This window comes from Aaosphaeria arxii (genome assembly GCF_010015735.1).
Source record: "Aaosphaeria arxii CBS 175.79 unplaced genomic scaffold BU24scaffold_8, whole genome shotgun sequence".
In the NCBI taxonomy this organism is placed as follows: Eukaryota; Fungi; Ascomycota; class Dothideomycetes; order Pleosporales; genus Aaosphaeria; species Aaosphaeria arxii.
The window spans coordinates 1,544,081-1,562,699 of NW_022983481.1; the positions used below are offsets into that span (position 1 = coordinate 1,544,081).

The 18,619-nt window shown below is 51.1% G+C and overlaps 5 protein-coding genes across 5 annotated transcripts; 3 read left to right on the forward strand and 2 right to left on the reverse strand.

Moving 5' to 3' along the window:
- The first annotated feature begins 83 nt into the window (after positions 1–83).
- On the forward strand, positions 84–8,178 carry BU24DRAFT_426223 (putative histidine kinase HHK1p). The gene is made up of 6 exons (XM_033528920.1): positions 84–441; positions 507–791; positions 841–4,998; positions 5,050–7,155; positions 7,210–7,252; positions 7,306–8,178. The coding sequence occupies exons 1-6, from the start codon at positions 328–330 to the stop codon at positions 7,755–7,757; spliced, it is 7,158 nt and encodes a 2,385-aa protein (XP_033380689.1). The 5' UTR covers positions 84–327; the 3' UTR covers positions 7,758–8,178.
- Positions 8,179–8,407: 229 nt separating this feature from the next.
- BU24DRAFT_426224 (3-oxoadipate enol-lactone hydrolase) lies at positions 8,408–9,799 on the forward strand. Its single transcript, XM_033528921.1, has 2 exons — positions 8,408–8,867; positions 8,970–9,799. The coding sequence occupies exons 1-2, from the start codon at positions 8,560–8,562 to the stop codon at positions 9,463–9,465; spliced, it is 804 nt and encodes a 267-aa protein (XP_033380690.1). The 5' UTR covers positions 8,408–8,559; the 3' UTR covers positions 9,466–9,799.
- Positions 9,800–11,218: 1,419 nt separating this feature from the next.
- BU24DRAFT_275279 (uncharacterized protein) lies at positions 11,219–12,892 on the forward strand. The gene has a single exon (XM_033522631.1). It carries the CDS (start codon positions 11,712–11,714, stop codon positions 12,666–12,668), a length of 957 nt encoding a protein of 318 aa, XP_033380691.1. The 5' UTR covers positions 11,219–11,711; the 3' UTR covers positions 12,669–12,892.
- Positions 12,893–13,559: 667 nt separating this feature from the next.
- BU24DRAFT_352713 (cytochrome b5) lies at positions 13,560–13,887 on the reverse strand (the record flags this gene model as incomplete). Its single annotated transcript, XM_033523746.1, has 2 exons — positions 13,560–13,637; positions 13,711–13,887. The coding sequence occupies 2 exons, from the start codon at positions 13,885–13,887 to the stop codon at positions 13,560–13,562; spliced, it is 255 nt and encodes an 84-aa protein (XP_033380692.1).
- Positions 13,888–15,669: 1,782 nt separating this feature from the next.
- BU24DRAFT_275311 (uncharacterized protein) lies at positions 15,670–18,178 on the reverse strand. The gene is made up of 2 exons (XM_033522633.1): positions 17,321–18,178; positions 15,670–17,254 (listed from the first exon to the last, which is right to left on the reverse strand). Exons 1-2 carry the CDS (start codon positions 17,973–17,975, stop codon positions 15,957–15,959), a joined length of 1,953 nt encoding a protein of 650 aa, XP_033380693.1. The 5' UTR covers positions 17,976–18,178; the 3' UTR covers positions 15,670–15,956.
- Positions 18,179–18,619: the final 441 nt, after the last annotated feature.

Consider the following 18,619-nt stretch of genomic DNA (forward strand, 5'->3'; position numbering starts at 1 on the left):
CAGGTAAATTGAGTTAGTTAGGCAATCCAGATCAGTCAGCACTCCCTCCAGCGCACGGTGGCCCATCATTTGCATCCATCCATCTCAAGAGACCCTGGGAAACATACCATTCACCTTCCCTTCAAACTTCCCCTCACCAACCACGCCGCCCACTCCCGCCACCTTTCCACCTCATAAATCAGATCACAAGCTCTTCACCGCCGTCGACTATGCCTGCCGCCCCAACATCACCTTCATAGATTTCAACTCCAAGCTGAAGCGCATTACTCCGAAGCCCCGCAGGGAACCATGAGTTGAAATTAAGAGCAGTGGCAAGCTTAAGGCATAATGGTCACCGCCGAACCAGACCAAGGGCAACGTGCCCGCTTCCAGCAGGTCTTTTCGCGCCTGCAGGAGCTTACGGATTATATATGGGATACTGATATTGAGCCCTTTCACTCTGTGAGTTCTTGATACTGAAGTTATACAGCTATGGTATGGTATATGTCAACTAACGCTACAACAAGTCCTACGATAACTGGCACTTCTTTGGCCACCATAGGGCCCAGCATGACAGGCCTGTTTCACGCGGTCGCAGCACCGTGAATTCCATTTCATCGCAATCGCCCGACTCGGTCCGTCCCAATCTTTCACGAAGCCATAAATCGAATGGAAGCGATGCCAGCGCAGCTACTACGAAAACCACCCACTCCGCTCACACCGCTATCAAGGACGCTCCGAAGGAATTTAGCGTAGTATGCCGTATCTCTACACACGTCCTGCGTCTGGAAAGGGAATACCAGATCAACAAGGTTAGTGCTACAGGGAGAAATTATGATACAAAGCCACTGACGATAGTAGCGCGTTGTGAAAGAATCCGATCCCGAATGCCGTCACTTCGTCCGACCCATCGAGTTCATCAGATTACCTCATAAACATGGACAGAGCGAGCCGGTAGTGGCCAGCATATTCGAAGCGCCCGGTCCCGACTATCTTCGTGATATAGTTTCATTCGGTCCGAATACCTACAACATGGTACACCAGGGAAATGTCTGGGAGTCAACTGCATTGGAGCCGACAGGAGGAGTTCCTTTGCTCAAGTTTCTCGACTTCGCCGTTGGTTCGACAGAGTGTCTCGAAATTCTACATCATGGACACCAACTCGTACACGGAGAGTTGAGGGGAGATGCCTTCCATTTTGCCGAGTCCGGAGCTGTTCGGATGATCAACTTTGGCAGTGGCGCGAGATCATTTGAGAACAGTCTTACTTCAGCAGGTTGGAGCACGATCAGCAAGGAGGTTGGCATAGAATCGAAATTGGCCTTCATTGCTCCCGAGCAGACTGGTCGCTTGCCAGCCGAACCAGACACCCGTACTGATATCTACAGCTTGGGCATTCTTTTCTATTCGATGCTCTGCGGGGAGCTGCCCTTCACTGGAAATACTCCTCTCGATGTCATGCAAAATGTACTGAGCAAGCGCATTCCTCCAATCACCTCAAAACGCCTAGATATCCCCGAACCATTATCGCTTATAATCCAACGCATGACGCAAAAGAATATTGAAGAGAGATATCACTCCACGGCCGGTCTGAAGCATGATCTCACACGAGTTCGGGAGCTGTTGTCCGAAGGAGATTGCGATGGCTTGAAAGCCTTTCAGGTTGGAACGCAGGACGTCAATTGTTTCTTCAATCTCCCAATCAGACAGATTGGACGCCAGCGCGAGCGTAAGGTCATCATTGATGCTATTGAGCGCCTCGCTCGTCGCAGGCGTCGAGCACCTCATCTCATCAAAGGCCTAGCGAGTATTAGCTCGAATTCGTCCTACTCTGACCAGCGAATGGACACAAATCAGCTGGACGATATCATATCCGATAGCACGAGCTCAAGAGGCTCTACTAGTAGGCTGAACAGTGTTTCCTCATCCCGTCCGGTGTTACTAGACTCTGCGTCACCGAATTTCCAGCGATCGCAAGATAGCATAACACGATCCGATGCGTCAACTATAGACGAGAGCCATGATGGCCGAGCAACACTATCAGTGGGCAACCGAGCGTCGAGCAACAGCATTGACAGCTCCTTGACACTATCACGATCCAACCAAACGGTTAGCTCAGATGCTGGTTCAATTCTTCGCTCTGTATCCGGGGCTTCAAGATTGAGAAGAAGGACTCGATGCGAAGTTGTGGCAGTCGGTGGACCTACAGGGCTAGGGAAGACACGACTAGTTCAAAGCATACAGACGATTGCGCGGAGTCAAGGTTACTTTGCGTCCTCGAGATTTGATCCAACACGCAAGGCTCCGTTCGAGCCCATACTCCGACTCATGTCATCTCTATTTCGCCAGATCTTCTCCGAGGCCGACGTGACGACCGATTTCCACAATAATTTAAGAAACTACCTGAAGAATTCTGGAATGTGGGCCATTCTTCGTCGTTATCTTGACCTTCCAGAATGGTTACTATCGACTGGCGGCCATGGAGCGGTCCAGCATGAGACGGACACGCTTCAATGCCCTCGCCAGGGATCTTCCCCTGCTGTGCACTGCGGATCATCCTCCCACACAGCAGAATCGTGGTTGAGGAGTGGAGGGGCTTCCAAATCCTCCCGCTTCGTCAACGTCTTTGTCGACGTTCTGCGCTTCCTAGCCATGCATAAGTTATGCATTTGGACTCTTGAAGATGTACAATTTGCGGACCCGGAGTCAGCCGAGCTCATTCAACACATTATTTCGGCCAAAATAGGTATACTGCTCATCATCACTTATCGCGAAGAAGACTCTCTATCCCGTGAACTACGACATCTGCTTCCATTAGCAACTAAGATCACACTCGAGCCTTTCAAGGAACACGAGACCGCTGAGTACGTTGCAGAGACTTTGCATCAAAATTTGGACTACATTGTTCCTTTGGTCGCTATCATACAGGAGAAGAGCAGAGGCAATCCGTTCTACATCAGAGAAATCCTTGATACTTGTCACCGGAAACAATGCGTCTATTATTCCTGGCAGGGAAATGCATGGCAGTTCGACATCGACAAAGTGTTCGAAACGTTCGAAAACCCTCAATACGGCGCATCCTTAGGCAATGATTTCATAGCCAAACGTGTGCAGGAACTCCCTGATCACACCCAAAAAATGATTGCCTGGGCATCGCTCATTAGTTGCTCTATATCCTACAAACTTTTGGGGAAGGTCTTGATTGCCCAGGACTTCACAGGAGATTTGTCCGGTCTGCCATTACTGAACAAACGAGAGGACATAGTCCATGCACTGAATTCAGCTCTGGGTGCCTACATTCTGCAGCCAGCCGATGACGAAGACCGATTCCGCTTCAGTCACGACAGGTACCTATCAGCCGCCTCGGATTTGATCGAACAGCAGTGGGATACAAAGCTCATGCACTACGTAATTGCAAAGACCCTACTTGCGAATGAAGACATACAGGACGATGATCTTGGCTCAAAGTCCCTCTATCTGAGAAGTCGTCACATATGTCTGGCGGTCGATCTCATTAAATTGAGGGAGCCCAATAGAGCGGTTTTCCGCGACGTCCTCTACCAAGCTGCGGAAAGTGCATGTGAGTCCGGTGCTCGCTCCACTGGAATCTTCTACTACGCCCATTGCTTGCTCCTCTTACAAGACGATCCATGGGACGAGAGCAAGCCTGATGTGAACTACCAGGAAACTCTTCAGCTTTTTGTACGCTCTGCTGAGTGCTACTGGCATCAAGGAATGCATGAAGAAGCCCTGGCTTTGATTCGTACAACATTCCAGAAGGCGAGGGACCCAGTTGACATGGCTAGCTCATTTATCTTACAATCACGGGTTCTCGCTATCCGGGGCGATGCTTACGGTGCCTTTCAAGCTCTACGGGACTGCTTGTCACTTTTGGGCTGCCCTGTTCCACCCACTACTTGGGAGCAATGCGATGCAGAGTTCCGAGAGATATGGTCGCGTCTGCAGAACATAGACAAGCATGAACTCGTCTCGAGGCCTGTGTCAGAAGATCGCAATTTATTGACAATAGGGCCCATCCACGCCGAGCTGCTCTCCGCTGCCTTCTGGAGCAACAGTCTGCTGTTTTTCCAAGCAGCGTTAGCGATTGTCCGATTGAACCTGGATCGAGGTACTGTCTCACAGGCTGCGCTGGGCTATGTAAACCTTGCTACGATCGCTGGAGGTCGCTTCAACATGATTCAGGCTGCTGTCGAAATAAATGCGATAGGAAAGCAACTCTGCGACAAGTTTCCTAATGACCATTACACTTACGGCCGAGCCCAAACACTCGCAACGCTGTTCATCGGTCATCTGGAGGGGCCCCTTCCTGATCTCATCCCTGGTCTCAGCCTAGCAATGGATGCATCGGTGCAATCGGGAGACCGTATCCTTAGCCTCTTAAACCTGGGCGTTGTTGCCCACTTCAAGCAAATGGCATCACATGATGCCGCTGAGCTAGAGGCCTGGATAGACGATGCACCCCTTGAATTTAAAGATTGGAAGCTGGATATGCGTGGTGGCGTCATGCTCAATGGCGTAAAGCAGTATGCCCGAGCTTTGCAGGGCAAGACCAACGTAAATGATCCCTCGTTAGTCTTTGCTGATTTGGATCACGACCCGTCTTCCTACGTAGAATACTTGGAGAAGTCATCAAGCACTCCGAAACGACCTAAGACCTTCTATCTAGCCTTCAAACTACCCATACTCGTGCTCTATGGGCATTACCAGGCTGCAATCGAGTTGGGCGAGATGTTGGGACCTATGATAGAAAGCCTTTGGGTCCAACGACTGGTCTATTCCAGCTACTACTATCTTTCTCTTGCTTACATGGGAGTACTTCGAGACGAACCAAATCACCCTAAAAGAGAACCGTACCTAGAGTACGTACGCTGGACCCTACAGAAAATGGAGGCCTGTTGTACTGTCACCGACGTCAATTACACAGGCTGGATGAGTTTGCTCAATGCGATGCTAGCAGAGATCACTGGCGATCCTCATACGGCGCTCAATCTATATGAGGTTAGTAATTCTCCACCTGACCTTTCACGAGCTCATTACTGATTAATACAGGTGGCAATGGATCACAATGAAATTTTCCACATGACCCTGGACGAAGCCTATTCGTTCGAAATGTACGCAGAATTTATGATTCGCAAAAAGGCCACTCGATCGGCTCGTCATGCTCTTAAGGATTGCATGTCAACGTACAGGAGAATGTCCGCATACGGCAAGGCAAATCACCTTACCGCAAAATACGAATGGCTTCTCCGTGGCACTTCCTCTCTCAGTACCTCGGACGCTTCCTGCCAGACTAATGTCATTGACACCAATAATACCAGCTACAGGCTCGAGCAGAATGAAGATCAAGAGGTTGAGCTTCGAGGTGGTCTCGAGACAGCTGTAGATCGAACCACAGCATGGATCTCGCCAGAGTCGGCTCAGGCATTCAACAAGAAGGGCGAAAATCCACAAGAACTTCAAACTGGTTTGTCTGCAGTGGGACTTGATATGCTGGATCTAAGTTCAATCCTTGAGTCGAGCCAGATTCTATCTAGCGAGCTCAAGGTTGAGAAACTACTCGCTAAGATGGCCGAGATCATCTTGGAAAGCACAGGAGGCTCTCTGGTTGGAATTGTCATCGAAGACAGCCAGATCGATTGGACCATTGCTTGTGTGAGTACCAACGATCCCAATGGGTCCTATCCCACCGGAACCACTTCTTTCCCCGGAGGTCAACCTCTCGACACGGTAGACGACATCCTTGCTCGACAAGTAACTCTCTATGTGCTCCGATTCCGTGAACTAGTCTTTGTTCAAAATCTACTCGAGGATGAAAGATTCTCCAACGTGTCTGAGGCGTACTTGGAACAGAACCCAGGCGGCAAAGCTGTTATCTGTCTTCCCATTTTGCACTCAGAGCGCGTGATAGGGTCTATCTATCTAGAAGGAGAGCCGTACTCGTTCACCGAGAGGAACACAAATGTGCTTCGACTTCTTGTCAACCAGATCTCGATCTCTCTCGCGAATGCTTTATTGTTCAAAGAAGTACAGAAGGTTTCTGCCAGCAATGAAGCCATGCTGGAGGTTCAGAGGCGAGCGCTTGCCCAGGCAAGAGCGGCGGAGATCAAGGCCAAGGAAGCGGAAGCCAACGCTGTTCGTATCATGAAGCTTAAAGAAGAGGCCGCCAAAGCAAAATCGCTGTTCTTAGCCAATGTATCCCACGAACTGCGGACCCCCTTGAATGGAGTTATAGGAATGTCCGAACTGCTCAAGGCCAGCACACTCAATCAGGAACAGGCTGGCTACGCTGACAGCATTCGGGTCTGCGCCGATACGCTCCTTAGCATCATCAACGATTTACTTGATTATTCTAAGCTTGAAGCTGGGAAAATGAGCGTAATCTCGATGCCTCTATCGTTGAACGAGACGATAACGGAAGTCGTCCGTGCATTAGCATATACCAATGCAGAACGCGGGCTCAAAACTGTTGAGCAACTTGAGCTTGATCCGGAGCTCTTGGTCATGGGAGACCCTGTGCGTCTGCACCAGATCCTGATGAATTTGCTCTCCAACAGCTATAAGTTCACGCCCAAAGGATCTGTTACTGTACGAGCCGTGGTGGATAAAGAAAGCGCCGACTGGATAGATGTCACGTGCAGTGTTATCGACACAGGTATTGGCATCCCAGACGAGCAGAAAAAGAAGCTTTTCCTGCCATTCAGCCAGATCGAATCGAGCAGTAGTCGCTCTTATGGTGGTACTGGTCTAGGTCTAAGCATATGCAAAGCTTTGATCGAGAACGTCATGAAAGGAAAGGTATGGCTCGAAAGCACCCCGGGTGTGGGCACCAACGTGTCTTTCTCCCTGCGATTTGAGAAGGTCGCGCAGGCAGAAGCTGCCAACAGACACAAGCTCTCAAGGGAACCTGACCTCATGGCCAAATTCTCGAACCAAGAGAACAATGGACATGACGCGTCATCGGGCGCATGCATTGACCTGACCACCATCCCTCGAAATGAACTTCGTGTTTGCATTGCAGAGGACAATCTTATCAACCAGAGAATCGCAATAAGTTTCGTCCAGAAACTCGGATTCAAGTGCGATGCATATCTGGACGGATACAAGACCATCGAGGCTCTCGAGCGAGCCGTTCAGAATGGCCGGCCTTTCCATTTGGTACGAACTTGAGCCGTTTTGAGGTTCTTTGATATTAGCTGACTCGTAGCACAGATCCTTATGGATGTACAGATGCCGCACTGTGACGGTTATAAAGGTGGGTAATCTTTCAATCATAACAGATGCAGAAACCGAGCTAATACACGATAGCTACACAACTGATCCGGAAGCACAGCGACCCAACGATCCGCAATATCTTGATCATTGCAATGACTGCCAGTGCCATTGCAGGTGATCGCGAAAAATGCCTAGAATCTGGCATGAACAACTATCTGGCGAAACCTGTACGGGCGCAAACGCTAAAGGCTCTCTTGGAGTCATATCTGTCTAAGGAACAAGACGATGTGCCCAACCTACAACAAGAGGCCACCAAGCTGGTGAAGGAAGCTTTAACGAACGCCAACCAAGGGAAAGATTCGAATGGCGGTTTACCACAAGAATCCAAAGAGACACCCAAGCGCAAGGATGCCGTGGAGACGAACGGAACACACAAAGAACACTTGCCAGAACGACCACGCTCAGTACGGATGAATACTGCGCAGCGCGTCAAATCGGAAGTAGAACACCCCAGCACCAACGGCGATCTGAAGTCGCAATCTTGAAAGCGTACGGATCAATGAATACCCCAGGTGAACGAATTTTCTTAATGGACGGAGTTGCTATGATTGGAAAACAGGAAACGTCACTGATACCATGGCCTTGTACACCACCTGGATCTTTATTTACGGAGGGTTTACAGTGTGCTCCAGGGTTATGGGGTCAAGCTACAGAATGACATGGCGCCCTGCGGTAAACGAAATACTCGTGTACATTTCTCTGAGCTGAAGCGACTGTTTATGGATTTGGATCCGTACATACCTATTTGTATATAGATGAACATGGGCGTACTGTAGTGGTTGATCCACTTGGACAACCCGATGACTGTTTCTGAGCATTCGGGAGGGTTACATACTGGTAGATTTGCGTTGGGAGATATGATTGATTTGATAATGTCACTCGTCTTAGTATGAATATGATTGCCACGAAATTGTTTTTCTTAGCTTACCCTATCCACTGTGTCTATTTTCATTGAAGGAGAGTGGTGTTATCATTGTACTGTGTACTTGACCACTCTGTACCTGATTGCTGGATGCTTTCGGATACTGAAGAATTGCCGCTGCCAGGGGCATCCCACTTTACCAGGGTCTTCCATGGGCGTCGGCGGGAAAGGACCCCGCCGACATCATCAACCACGCTGTGAATGCAGTACCCGATCCGAAGGGTTCCATAATATAATTCCAGAAAACCTTCATATATGAATGAGGGCAATCATAAACCTTCAGCTAATGCATCATTAAGCTCTAATTCATCCTCAAGAACCCCTAATTCAATCCTTCCGGTCATTTTTAAAAAGACACCTCCAAGATGCCCTTCCTACAGCTCGAATCCAAGCGCATCCACTACACTGACCTCAAGCCCTCAAGCGGCAACGCGCCGCGCGAGACCTTCATATTCCACCACGGCCTCGGGTCGTCGCAGAACTACTACCACGCCGTAGCGCTGGAGCTGCAGTCTCACGACTTCCGATGCATACTCTTCGATACGACGGGCGCAGGACGCTCGCCGTACACGTACGTCGAGCAGAGCATCGAGACGCTGTCGGGCGATGTCATTGGCATACTGGACGCGCTGGAGGTAGACAAGGCGGTGGTTGTAGGACATAGCATGGGCGGGTAAGTTCTCCTCGTGTCACGTACGAGCATGTGGATCATAGAAAGGGTGCAGAATCAACCTTCGAAGACATATGGGGAATCTGACAATGTGCACAATATTAGAATCGTAGCCGCGAACCTCGCCGCAGAGCGCAGCGACCGCGTCGTAGCAACCATACTAATCGGCCCCGTGTACCCCTCCCCCGCCGCGGGCCCCGTCTTCGCCCAGCGCATACAAACGGTCGAGAGCTCTGGGATGGAAGCCATGGCGAACGCGATCCCCAGCGCAGCGACGGGCGCGAAGGCGTCACCTGTCGCGAGGGCGATGATCCGCGAGCTGCTGCTGGCGCAGGACCCCGCGGGCTACATCTCCAACTGCCGCATCATCGTCAATGCGAAGAGGCCGAATTACGAGGGGATCAAGGTGCCGGTGCTGATTTTGGCGGGCGGCGAGGACAAGTCTGCGCCGCTGGAGGGGTGCAGGAGGATGTTTGGGGAGATGGGGGCCACGGAGGAGAAGAGGTTGGAGGTATTGGAGGGAATCGGACATTGGCACTGCTTGGAGGATTGGGAGGATGTCGCGAGGAGGATTTTGGCGTTCTATCACGACATCCAGTAGATCGATTGATGGATTGGTTATTGCATTGTCACGGACTTCTGAGTTCTAAATGTGGTATAGGGGGATGAATCGGTTGTGACCTTCTGGAATACATGTCGAAACGATACTCCGTTAAGAGGAATCATTTCCGGTGGGCAGATCCTCTTCCGAGGTTGAAGATTTATGAGTTTGGACGGAGTAGTAACTCTATGTACAAGTAGTACTCCGGACCAGTAAGAGGTAGGGAAAATGTGTACTCCGTATGTAGGACATACTAGTACAGGTGTAAGGTTAGACATGGCGGTGCATACGAGTGAGTACAATTGTGGTAATGGCCGTAATTAGGTTATTTGAGGCGCAAATAGTGAATACCCATTGCGTTACCCTGTCTGTTGACAAAACTCTTTTTGTTCCTACACAGACAAACTCACAGACTCATAGACTGATAGTCATAGAGGAAACGAAAGTAGTTTCCCGTATTGGCCTGCATTGCATTAATTAATTATTAGTTCTTGGACTTTGGTGGAGAGGAACGAGTAGTCCGTGATAGATACTGGACAGTCATTGGGTGAAGACGACTTCCCATGCAATCAATAATCCGTGGACGGACACAGGCGCGCTTCTTAGTTCGTGGCTTCTCGCTCCACCTCCTTCTCTCAACCAAAAACCAACAACACAGACACAAACGCAAACACATCCACCGGCATACTGTCATTCATCCATGGACCATCCACACACTCATCACCACGATCCACCGCTGTTGACCACTAATCCCTCTTGTTTGTTTCGTGATCCAACCAACTAGGCTCAACTCTCCGTTACTGGCACGCATCATCCCGCTTCACCCTCAACAGCCCTGCTCAGTCGCTGGAGAGATCGCCATTCTGCGTTGTTCGACCACGGTCTTCACAATTTTTTACTCAGGTCTCCGCTTGTCTTTACAGATCCCTGTGCCTGTTTGCTATTGATCACCCATGGGCTCTGTACGGAGTGTACAGTAATCGCATGCCACGCCGTGCTGCTTCTGAGTTTCCAACCAACCGTGGCGTTGCTGGACAGCTTCCTCTCTGAGAACCTCTCTCCAGAGACCAAGACCCATGCCGTGTGTGGCGTTTTGTCCATTCGAACAAGGCCCCTCGCGACGGTGTTCACGATGCGAGACCCTTGAGGCTTGAGCATTGGGAGGCTTGGGAGTTGCGCTTGGGCATGCCCGGCGTCTGTACAGGTGACTCCTAAGCCGAAGTCGGTAGGCGATTTGATTTGATCAATGGCCTGGGCCATGCGGGCGGTGTGGCCAGCCGAAAGACGAGGCTGCAACCCTCACTCGAATCAAACGACATGCCTGCGCCCTTCTTTGCTCTGAATCGCTCGTCACAGGGAGCTCACAAGAAGCCTGAGCAATGCGCATGCCAGACAGCCCCCATCCCAATGAGAATGGGATCCAAGAGGGCGATGCACCCTTATCTGACATGTGAAGAGCAACGACATCATCCCTCTGTCCTCCTGTGCGACGTCAGGGACTATTGATATAATTCTATTCACGTCGCTCAAATGCTCACTGCCGCCCGCGCACGCACGCCTACCTAGGTAGATATCCACCGTCGTGCATCCCCTTTACTGTACCGCAAGTTGCTCCACCCTCGTACCCCATTTGCAGTTCCGAACTTTAGTTCAAATTTCATGCCCCGAGGAAAGCCCACCGTCCAAGTTCCTATTATTGCCTGAGGCGGTGAACTACACGCTTGACGCTGCTTAAACCCACCAACCCGCCCGCGTCTCTCTCGATCGTGCAGTCTTGTGCAGTTTGCCCCCCACTGTCTAGGCCAGCAGGCATACTCTGTCTGTAATGATCTACACTTTAGCACGTCGCCGTCTCAATCAGTTGCATTCATAACCTTCACTTTAGTTCGTACGCAAAATTCTTGCATTGTCAATCCCTTCTGTGCGTCTGGCAACGCGCAACTAGTGCAACTTCTCTTCGCATTCATCGGCCGTCTTGTGGACAAACTCAACTTTTCTCTCTCCCTTCGTCACAAACTCAGACAGTCATAACAGTGACTATGGCCAGTTGAATTGCGAATTCAGCAAACAGCGTTCTCGACTTCCCTTCTTCACGCAGGATATCTCCCCATTCATCGTCGACCATTCAACCAATCAGTGTCTTCTGACATCCAAAGTTCAGACACGCCTCCGGAACCAGACTGTAATACTGATACAGTTTGAATTCTTATATTTCCTCCCTGCTACGTCACTATCTCACTGTCAAAATGGGTCGCGTAGACAGTGGATTTGATGAGTCCTACAGCTTGAAGGGGCTCAACATGGATCGATCTTCCATTCACCGGAGTCATACATCACCCACCAGTCATTCAAAGACCAGGAGCAAGTCGTCGAAAGCCGTAAACCATGCTTCTAATACTTCCGTGGACGGGCGAAGCAGACGGCCAAAATCAGAGAAGTGCCCCAGCGAACAGCCACAGACCTCCCCATCTTCTCGTCGGAAATCACTCGCCTCCTCCTCTGAGAACTCTGCAAAGTCACGAAGCCGCGGTTACGGATCTATGCCTTCATCTCGCCGGACGTCATGCACCTTAGTCGACCCCTCCCGGCCAAGTCGACACTACCGGATCAAAAGCACGCAGTCTATCAACCCCGCCGGCCGCGAAGTAGACGATGTGCTCGCACTACATTTCCGCAGTTATACTATGTTTCAGAATCCATCATACCAAACCAACCAACTAGCTGGAACCCAGACCTTGAACGAAGATGGAAGTGTCGTCGCGAACCACGTACCAACATATTCCATCCACAACGGAACAACGCGTGAGCGACAAGCAAGCCCGGACGATATCTGTACAGTCGCGAGCCCAGACCTGACCAAACAAAGTGGAGAGACCTTTGTCACTGTGCAAAAGGCCGACACGATGGACTGGATGTCTCCAACCACCCGAAGACGTGAGTATGAAAAGATCGACAAGGCAAACAGCGGGTTCAGGGGTTTTGTTAGGAGAGTACTGCCACGATGCGTATCCGGCCCGCCGCCACCGAAATTCCACGACAATGACAAGTCTGACGCAGGCTCTGTCCGAAGGTACCGACTCAGTCTGGATGACGAGGAGGAAGAAGTATCGAACGAGAAGCACAAGGCCACGAAAGGTCAGGGACTAGAAGTCCCTCCAAAATCGAAAGCCCAGAAACAAAAGAAATGGGGTTGTCTCTTCTGAAATGACAGACAGTAAAGACCGAAGAAAGCGAGAGCCTACTAGTAAGGCGGACGAGAGACTTAGTGTCTAAAAAAAAGAAGAGTTGTGTGTTGCATTTTATCTTTGCATTGCGAAAGGAGAGCCCGGCGTTATATTTCCTTCAACCATTCGATACCCACGAGCGCGCGCGTATGCATATCGATTTAATCCTTTTTCGTTCTCTTTCTTCATCATCGATTTTAATCACCTTTTTTCCTTTTTCACATCACTCCATGAGGAGAGGAGTATGAACGGATAGTCTGCATAAGGGAAAGAGGCGAACATGCATTGTTTTAGACATAATGGAAGAACGGCCGATATTGATGAATACTCAGGAGACGCAAGCATTATACCATAGCATTTTAGGAACCTTTCCACCACAGAAAATACATTATATACATTAATATTCCCCGTTGTCTTCACCATCACCATGCTTGATATGCAGAACTTTCGTTTAAAAATCTTTGTCTTCATTTCCAAATCGATCTATCCCCATCATACAAAAGGGGACGGAATCAGAAAAGTATATACTGTGAATGATAAGATACGAACTGCTAAAATGCCAAAAGAAAAGACATGGGAATATTTGCATTCCATCGTACGTCATTCCCCCACGTCGACCGTCGCGGAGTCGCGTGCCTTTCGCCGTCATCCTTCTAGACTTGCAACATGTACACCCACGTATGAAGTCACCGCTCCCTACGATCGATGCGAGTATCTCAGGAATGAACCGTATGACATCGCCGTCAGATCCGTAGAAATCCCGTACACAACTCTTATCAATCCCGTTTCGACTCGATGTATGCGACCCTGTCTATCGGGAACAGGTCTAGGATGGAACACGGTGGGACGGAGAGAAAGTGATATCCCAATCTACAGCTTCGCCTCCTCCTTAACATCCCCGACCTTAAGCTTAGGGCCGTACTTCTTCAACACGCTCTCATTATGATACTATCCCCACCACATTAGCATTCATTTCCAATCCAAAGTAGGGACGGAGAAACGTCAAAACGTCAAAACTTACCTTCCAGAACTGCTTGCTAGCGTCCTTGCCCCCGACCCTTTTGAGGATCTTGGCGCCGCCCGGGTGCTCGTCGACGAAGTCCTTGAGCGCGTACACGCCGCTGTCGATGATGATGTACAGGCCGTTGTCGACGGTGTTGTGCTCGGAGACTTGCTTTGCCGTGAAGGATTCTGACATTTTGGCTTGGGTGGTTTCTTTGGTGTGTTTGTTTGGTGGAGGTGGAGGAGGTGGAGAAGGTTGGGAGGGAGGTAGGTAGCACCCGAGGAAGCGTGGAAGTTAGGTTATGTTGGTTATATGAAGTAGGTGATTGAATTGAACGAGGAGAACAGACGGAGTGGGGATCTGGGGGGGGGGATAAATAAAGGGCTACTAAGAAACCTGGGGATGATGGGAGGAAAGCCGGTCGACTCGCTGCATCTAACTACTGTAGTTACTTTAACTTTCTGCGTACCAAGTTACCTGCTCGAACGACCTAAGTTTCCTATAGTTAACTGAGGATGACGAGAGGGTGCGGCGATTGTCCGTGCTTTTGGGGGAAGAAGCCGAGGTTGTTCGGCCCTTGATACACCTGGGGGAGTCAGCAAATTGTCCCGAATTGCGGTGGGCCTGATTGGTCGGAGGAGGTTGACTGTCCCCACATATCCATTATGCTCAGTGTGAGTACGGAGAGGTGGACGTCAAAGATTCAAGGTTGCTCATCATGCATGTCTTCCCTGAACGAGAATTAACAAATAGCCTCCCAGACACGCACGACAGATACAGCAGACACAGAAAGATTGTGACAATTGCCATCGTTCAAAGCCGATTCGCCCCCTTAGATGGCGCACTCAAACATATGTACACGTACATACAGACATACATACAAGCATCCTTTCAGAGACAAGCCAAGCACATCACATTACATATCAATCCAAACATCCTCTCCTTGTCTCACATACACGCACGCTTCTTGTCCCAAATCCAACCCACAATCCCTCTTTCCTCAGCAGGCAAACCCGCCCACCCCCTAACAATGGCCGAACTAACCACACAAACCAGCGCCATTCACTCCGCATCTACAACTACACACCATCCTTTATCATACATCCAGTATCTAACAAACAAACACATACACACATCCCTATAACTAATCCCTGAATCCCCATAGCAGCCATCATGTCCCTCCACCTTCCCAAATCCCAAATCCCGCCGCTGTCAAGCCCTCCAAAGTCGAACCCACAGCACCAAAGAAGAAAAGGAGAAAGAGAAGAAAAGAAACCATGTGTCACGCCACGCTCACACACTGCAAATCCTGCACCTGGACCCTCGACATCGTACACACGCGGTGCAAGCTCGCGGCCGCTGGGGACGTCGCGTGTCCGACGAGGATGGAGAGGAGGCATCGGAGGGGTGGAAGGTGTGTGTGGTGTCGGGGGGAGATGTTTCGGGAGAAGGGGGAGGGGGAGGAGGATGTGGGTGATGATAGGGGGTTGGAGGATGGGAAGAGGGGGGTGAAGAGGAGGTCGAGTAGGATTAGGAAGATGAGGATGAGGAGGAGTGAGGGTGACGGGGCGACGACGGCAGTGTAAGAGGGGGAAGGGGGAGCGACGCAGATGGAAGAGAAGCCATCTTTGCGTATCTGGATCCATACAGTGTGCCCTGGCTGTCGCCTTGGATGACTCTTCACGAACATACACTGAACGAACACTGAACGAACACTGAACGAATATATATCGACGAACGCAAGAATCGAATACACCTATACCTAAACCTAAACCTACACACGCACGATACACCTCTAGCGTCTACATGTATGTACTGTATGTCATAAAGAACGAATGAATGGGGAGGGGGTATCCGATGTACAAGAAGAGGGCGTTTTGCAAGTTCGACAAAAGATATAGAAAACCACACGGACACGAAACCCCCCTTTCTTGTTCTCCCCAATGGACCGCCCACTCATAAGGATTTGTTCGTTTCCGAAAAAGAAAAACAACTTTGCTTGCCCATTGTGTGACTATAAACAACACCCCTATACAACCAACCCATTGCGTTTGTCGCCCCGTTCCCTATGGTGAGGAAGAGAAGGAATCTCATGTTCACATACACACCCCTGGCCCCGGGGCCGTCCGTCATTATCATATACCCATGTCAGAAATTGTACCAAAAGGAAGTAGCAGGCATTATATAATCCAGAGATCGTTCATGAAGGTACTATATGTTGAATGGAGCAAGATGAAAAAAAGATTGGTGGATGAGATCTGCCGCTATTGCGGAGGCGCGCCATCGTTCCTCTGTTGCTCGCCTCCGCCGAACCAGCCTGAGATCCAGGAGGCCCGGTTCGCGGCTTTGCGTTGCTGAGAGGCTTCTTTCTCGTTCTGCACGAGGCGTAGAGGGCGCATCTGCTTTCCAGTCATGACGCCGCCGCTGGGTGCTGTGTCGACGCGGCGAGGTGGGCTAGGGGTATCGACATGACCGCTGCCGCTCTCTGTGTTGCTGGTGCCAGTGGTTGTGGTGGAAGCGGCATCTTCCCTTTCTTCGTGGATCGGGGCTCCGCTGGATGGAACGCGGGAGGCTGGGTTGCTGCCACTGTTGATAGGGAGGCCGAAGAAGGAGTTGCGTGGGGAGACTAGCCCGGGGCTTGTAGGGCTCGGGAGCACACCTGGAGATGGGTTGCGGACCATGTTGTTGACGAAGCTCGCGGCGCCTTGCTGACTGCCCAGCTCAGATGCAGAGCGACGATGGGTGTAGCTACCGCTAGGTGCACGAGAAGAGTTCGACCTTCCGAGCGGGATGCTCGGGGCTGTATTTGGGTCCTCGGTGACGTTACTGCTGGGTGCGTAGCTGATGGGTCGTGGCTTAGGGCGGCCTCCACCCATGGCAACTGACTTTGCGCGCTGGAGGAAGCCCGACTGTGGCTGGTCGTTCTCCCTCGGGGGAGGTGGGAGCTCCTTGTCTGTGTTGAGAGCAGGAGCCCCGCCGGTGCCATCATCGTCGTTGCCTAGGACAGACTCGAAGCCCTGGTGAGTCAGAAGACGGCCGATGATCTTGTTGATGTATAGCGTAAGAGCCTTGTTCTGGTCCTTGAGGCTGTTAACCTCGCCTTCCAAGCGACGAACGAGTTCCCCTTCGGCGCCCTCGGCGGACTCTAGCTCATCGGCAAGGCTGGTAGATGGGCCACCAGGAGACAGCGGCGCTCGCTCCTCAGTGGCAGCGGAACGCAAGAAGTCGCCTCGGCTCAAGTCTCCGTTGAGAGTCTTCTCGCTGAGAAGGAGCTGGAAGCTTTCGTTATCCTCCATGAGACGAGCGTTCGTCATGCGCGTCTCGAGCAGTTGCTTTTCGAGTTCCCGCAAGCGGCCACCTCCAGCATTCTCCAGTTCCACCAGCTTGATCTGGTTCTCGGCCAGCTCGAGGCGCAGACCTTCGATGATCTTGTCCTTTTGGTGGATAAGCTTAGAATTGTTGCGAGAATTGCTACGCTGGACCGACGAAGGGGGTGCGAATGAACCGGAGGTCTCGAGGTTCTGTGATGAGTTGTTGCGAGAGGGTCTGTTGCGGAAGCTCGCTGCAGGAAATTAGCATTTGTCTCAATGTGCTACTATGAGACTCGCCACGCGCAGGTCATACTTACATGTTCGTGAGAGACCTTCCTCACTGTCACTGTTCGAGGTGTTCTTCATTGCCATGGCCTCCTTCAGGCGCTGGATCGTCTCATGGAGCTCGTCCTCCTTCGTCTGCGTCGACTCCTTTTCTTTCATTGTCTGTGCCCGTTCGGCCTCGTAGATGCCCTCGAGCTCGCGGTGTTGACGGGTAAGCTCCCTCTTCTCGTTTTCCAGTCCCTCGACCTTCTCTTCCTCCTCGTGGGCACGCTCCTCCAGCTTCGCCTGCTCCTTGATCGCGTCGTCCAGCCGGGCGTTGAGAACCTCGACTTGCTTCTGGCGCTCATCGGCCTCGCTCTCCGCCTTTTGGAGACGCTCCTTCAGGTCCTGAAGGTATGCGGCAGCCTCCTCCTTGGCCTCCTCGTCGTTTGCGTCGTCCTGCGACGCCTTCGTGCTGAGGTTGGAAGAGGCTCCAGGCTTCCGAACGGATGCCCGCGCCGACACAGGTGTGCCAGTCACGCCCGACCTGACCGACCGTGTCCTCTGAACGCCATTTGTGCCATTTGAAGTCGGGGTTGATGCGCGTGACGGTGTGCGGTTTGCAGCGCCAGGGGAAGCTGAGGATTTGGTGCTGGAATCACGACCCGTGCTGCCTGCTGGCGGTTTTCGTGCTGGTGTCGACGACATGGTGTCTTTGTGCTTCTTTGTTCTTCGTGGGAGGAGAGATCAAATCGTACCTGTAGTCGAGATGTGGACGAGCTTGGGGGAAATAAGCAGTCGTTGCGGTAAGATGAAAGTGGGTTTGGGAATGATTGTATCAGTCCAAATATAGAAAGGCTCGGTAATTGTGTAGGTAGGTAGGTAGGTGTAGGTTAGGTGTAAAAGGTGTTGGTGTGCGTGTAGTTGCTGAACAGTGCCTCCCCGCGTTGGTTGATCTCGTAGCGGTGCTTGGCGGGAGATCTAGATATATGTAGTTGCGTACGAGGAGCACTATCAACGACCGTGTGAAATATATTTCGTTCAGCGTCTTGTTTGAAGACTTGATATATGATCAAAAGAAAGTCCAAGGTGCTGTTTACAGGGTGAATGGCTGATGAAAAGACCCGTGCCCCCTTCCCCCGTCCCTTGTCCCGTTTCGCATAATAAAAGGTCGTCTTATTTCACGCAGGCCAACCAACTGGCCAAAACTCCCTGCATTAGCCAAGTGGCGCTATCCCTATCTCGGACCCCGTTGCTATCCAACAACCTGAACGCTCATGGTCGGACATCCAGGCCGTTCACAGCCAAAAACTACTCGTACAAGCAATCCCATCCCAACCATTTATATCCTG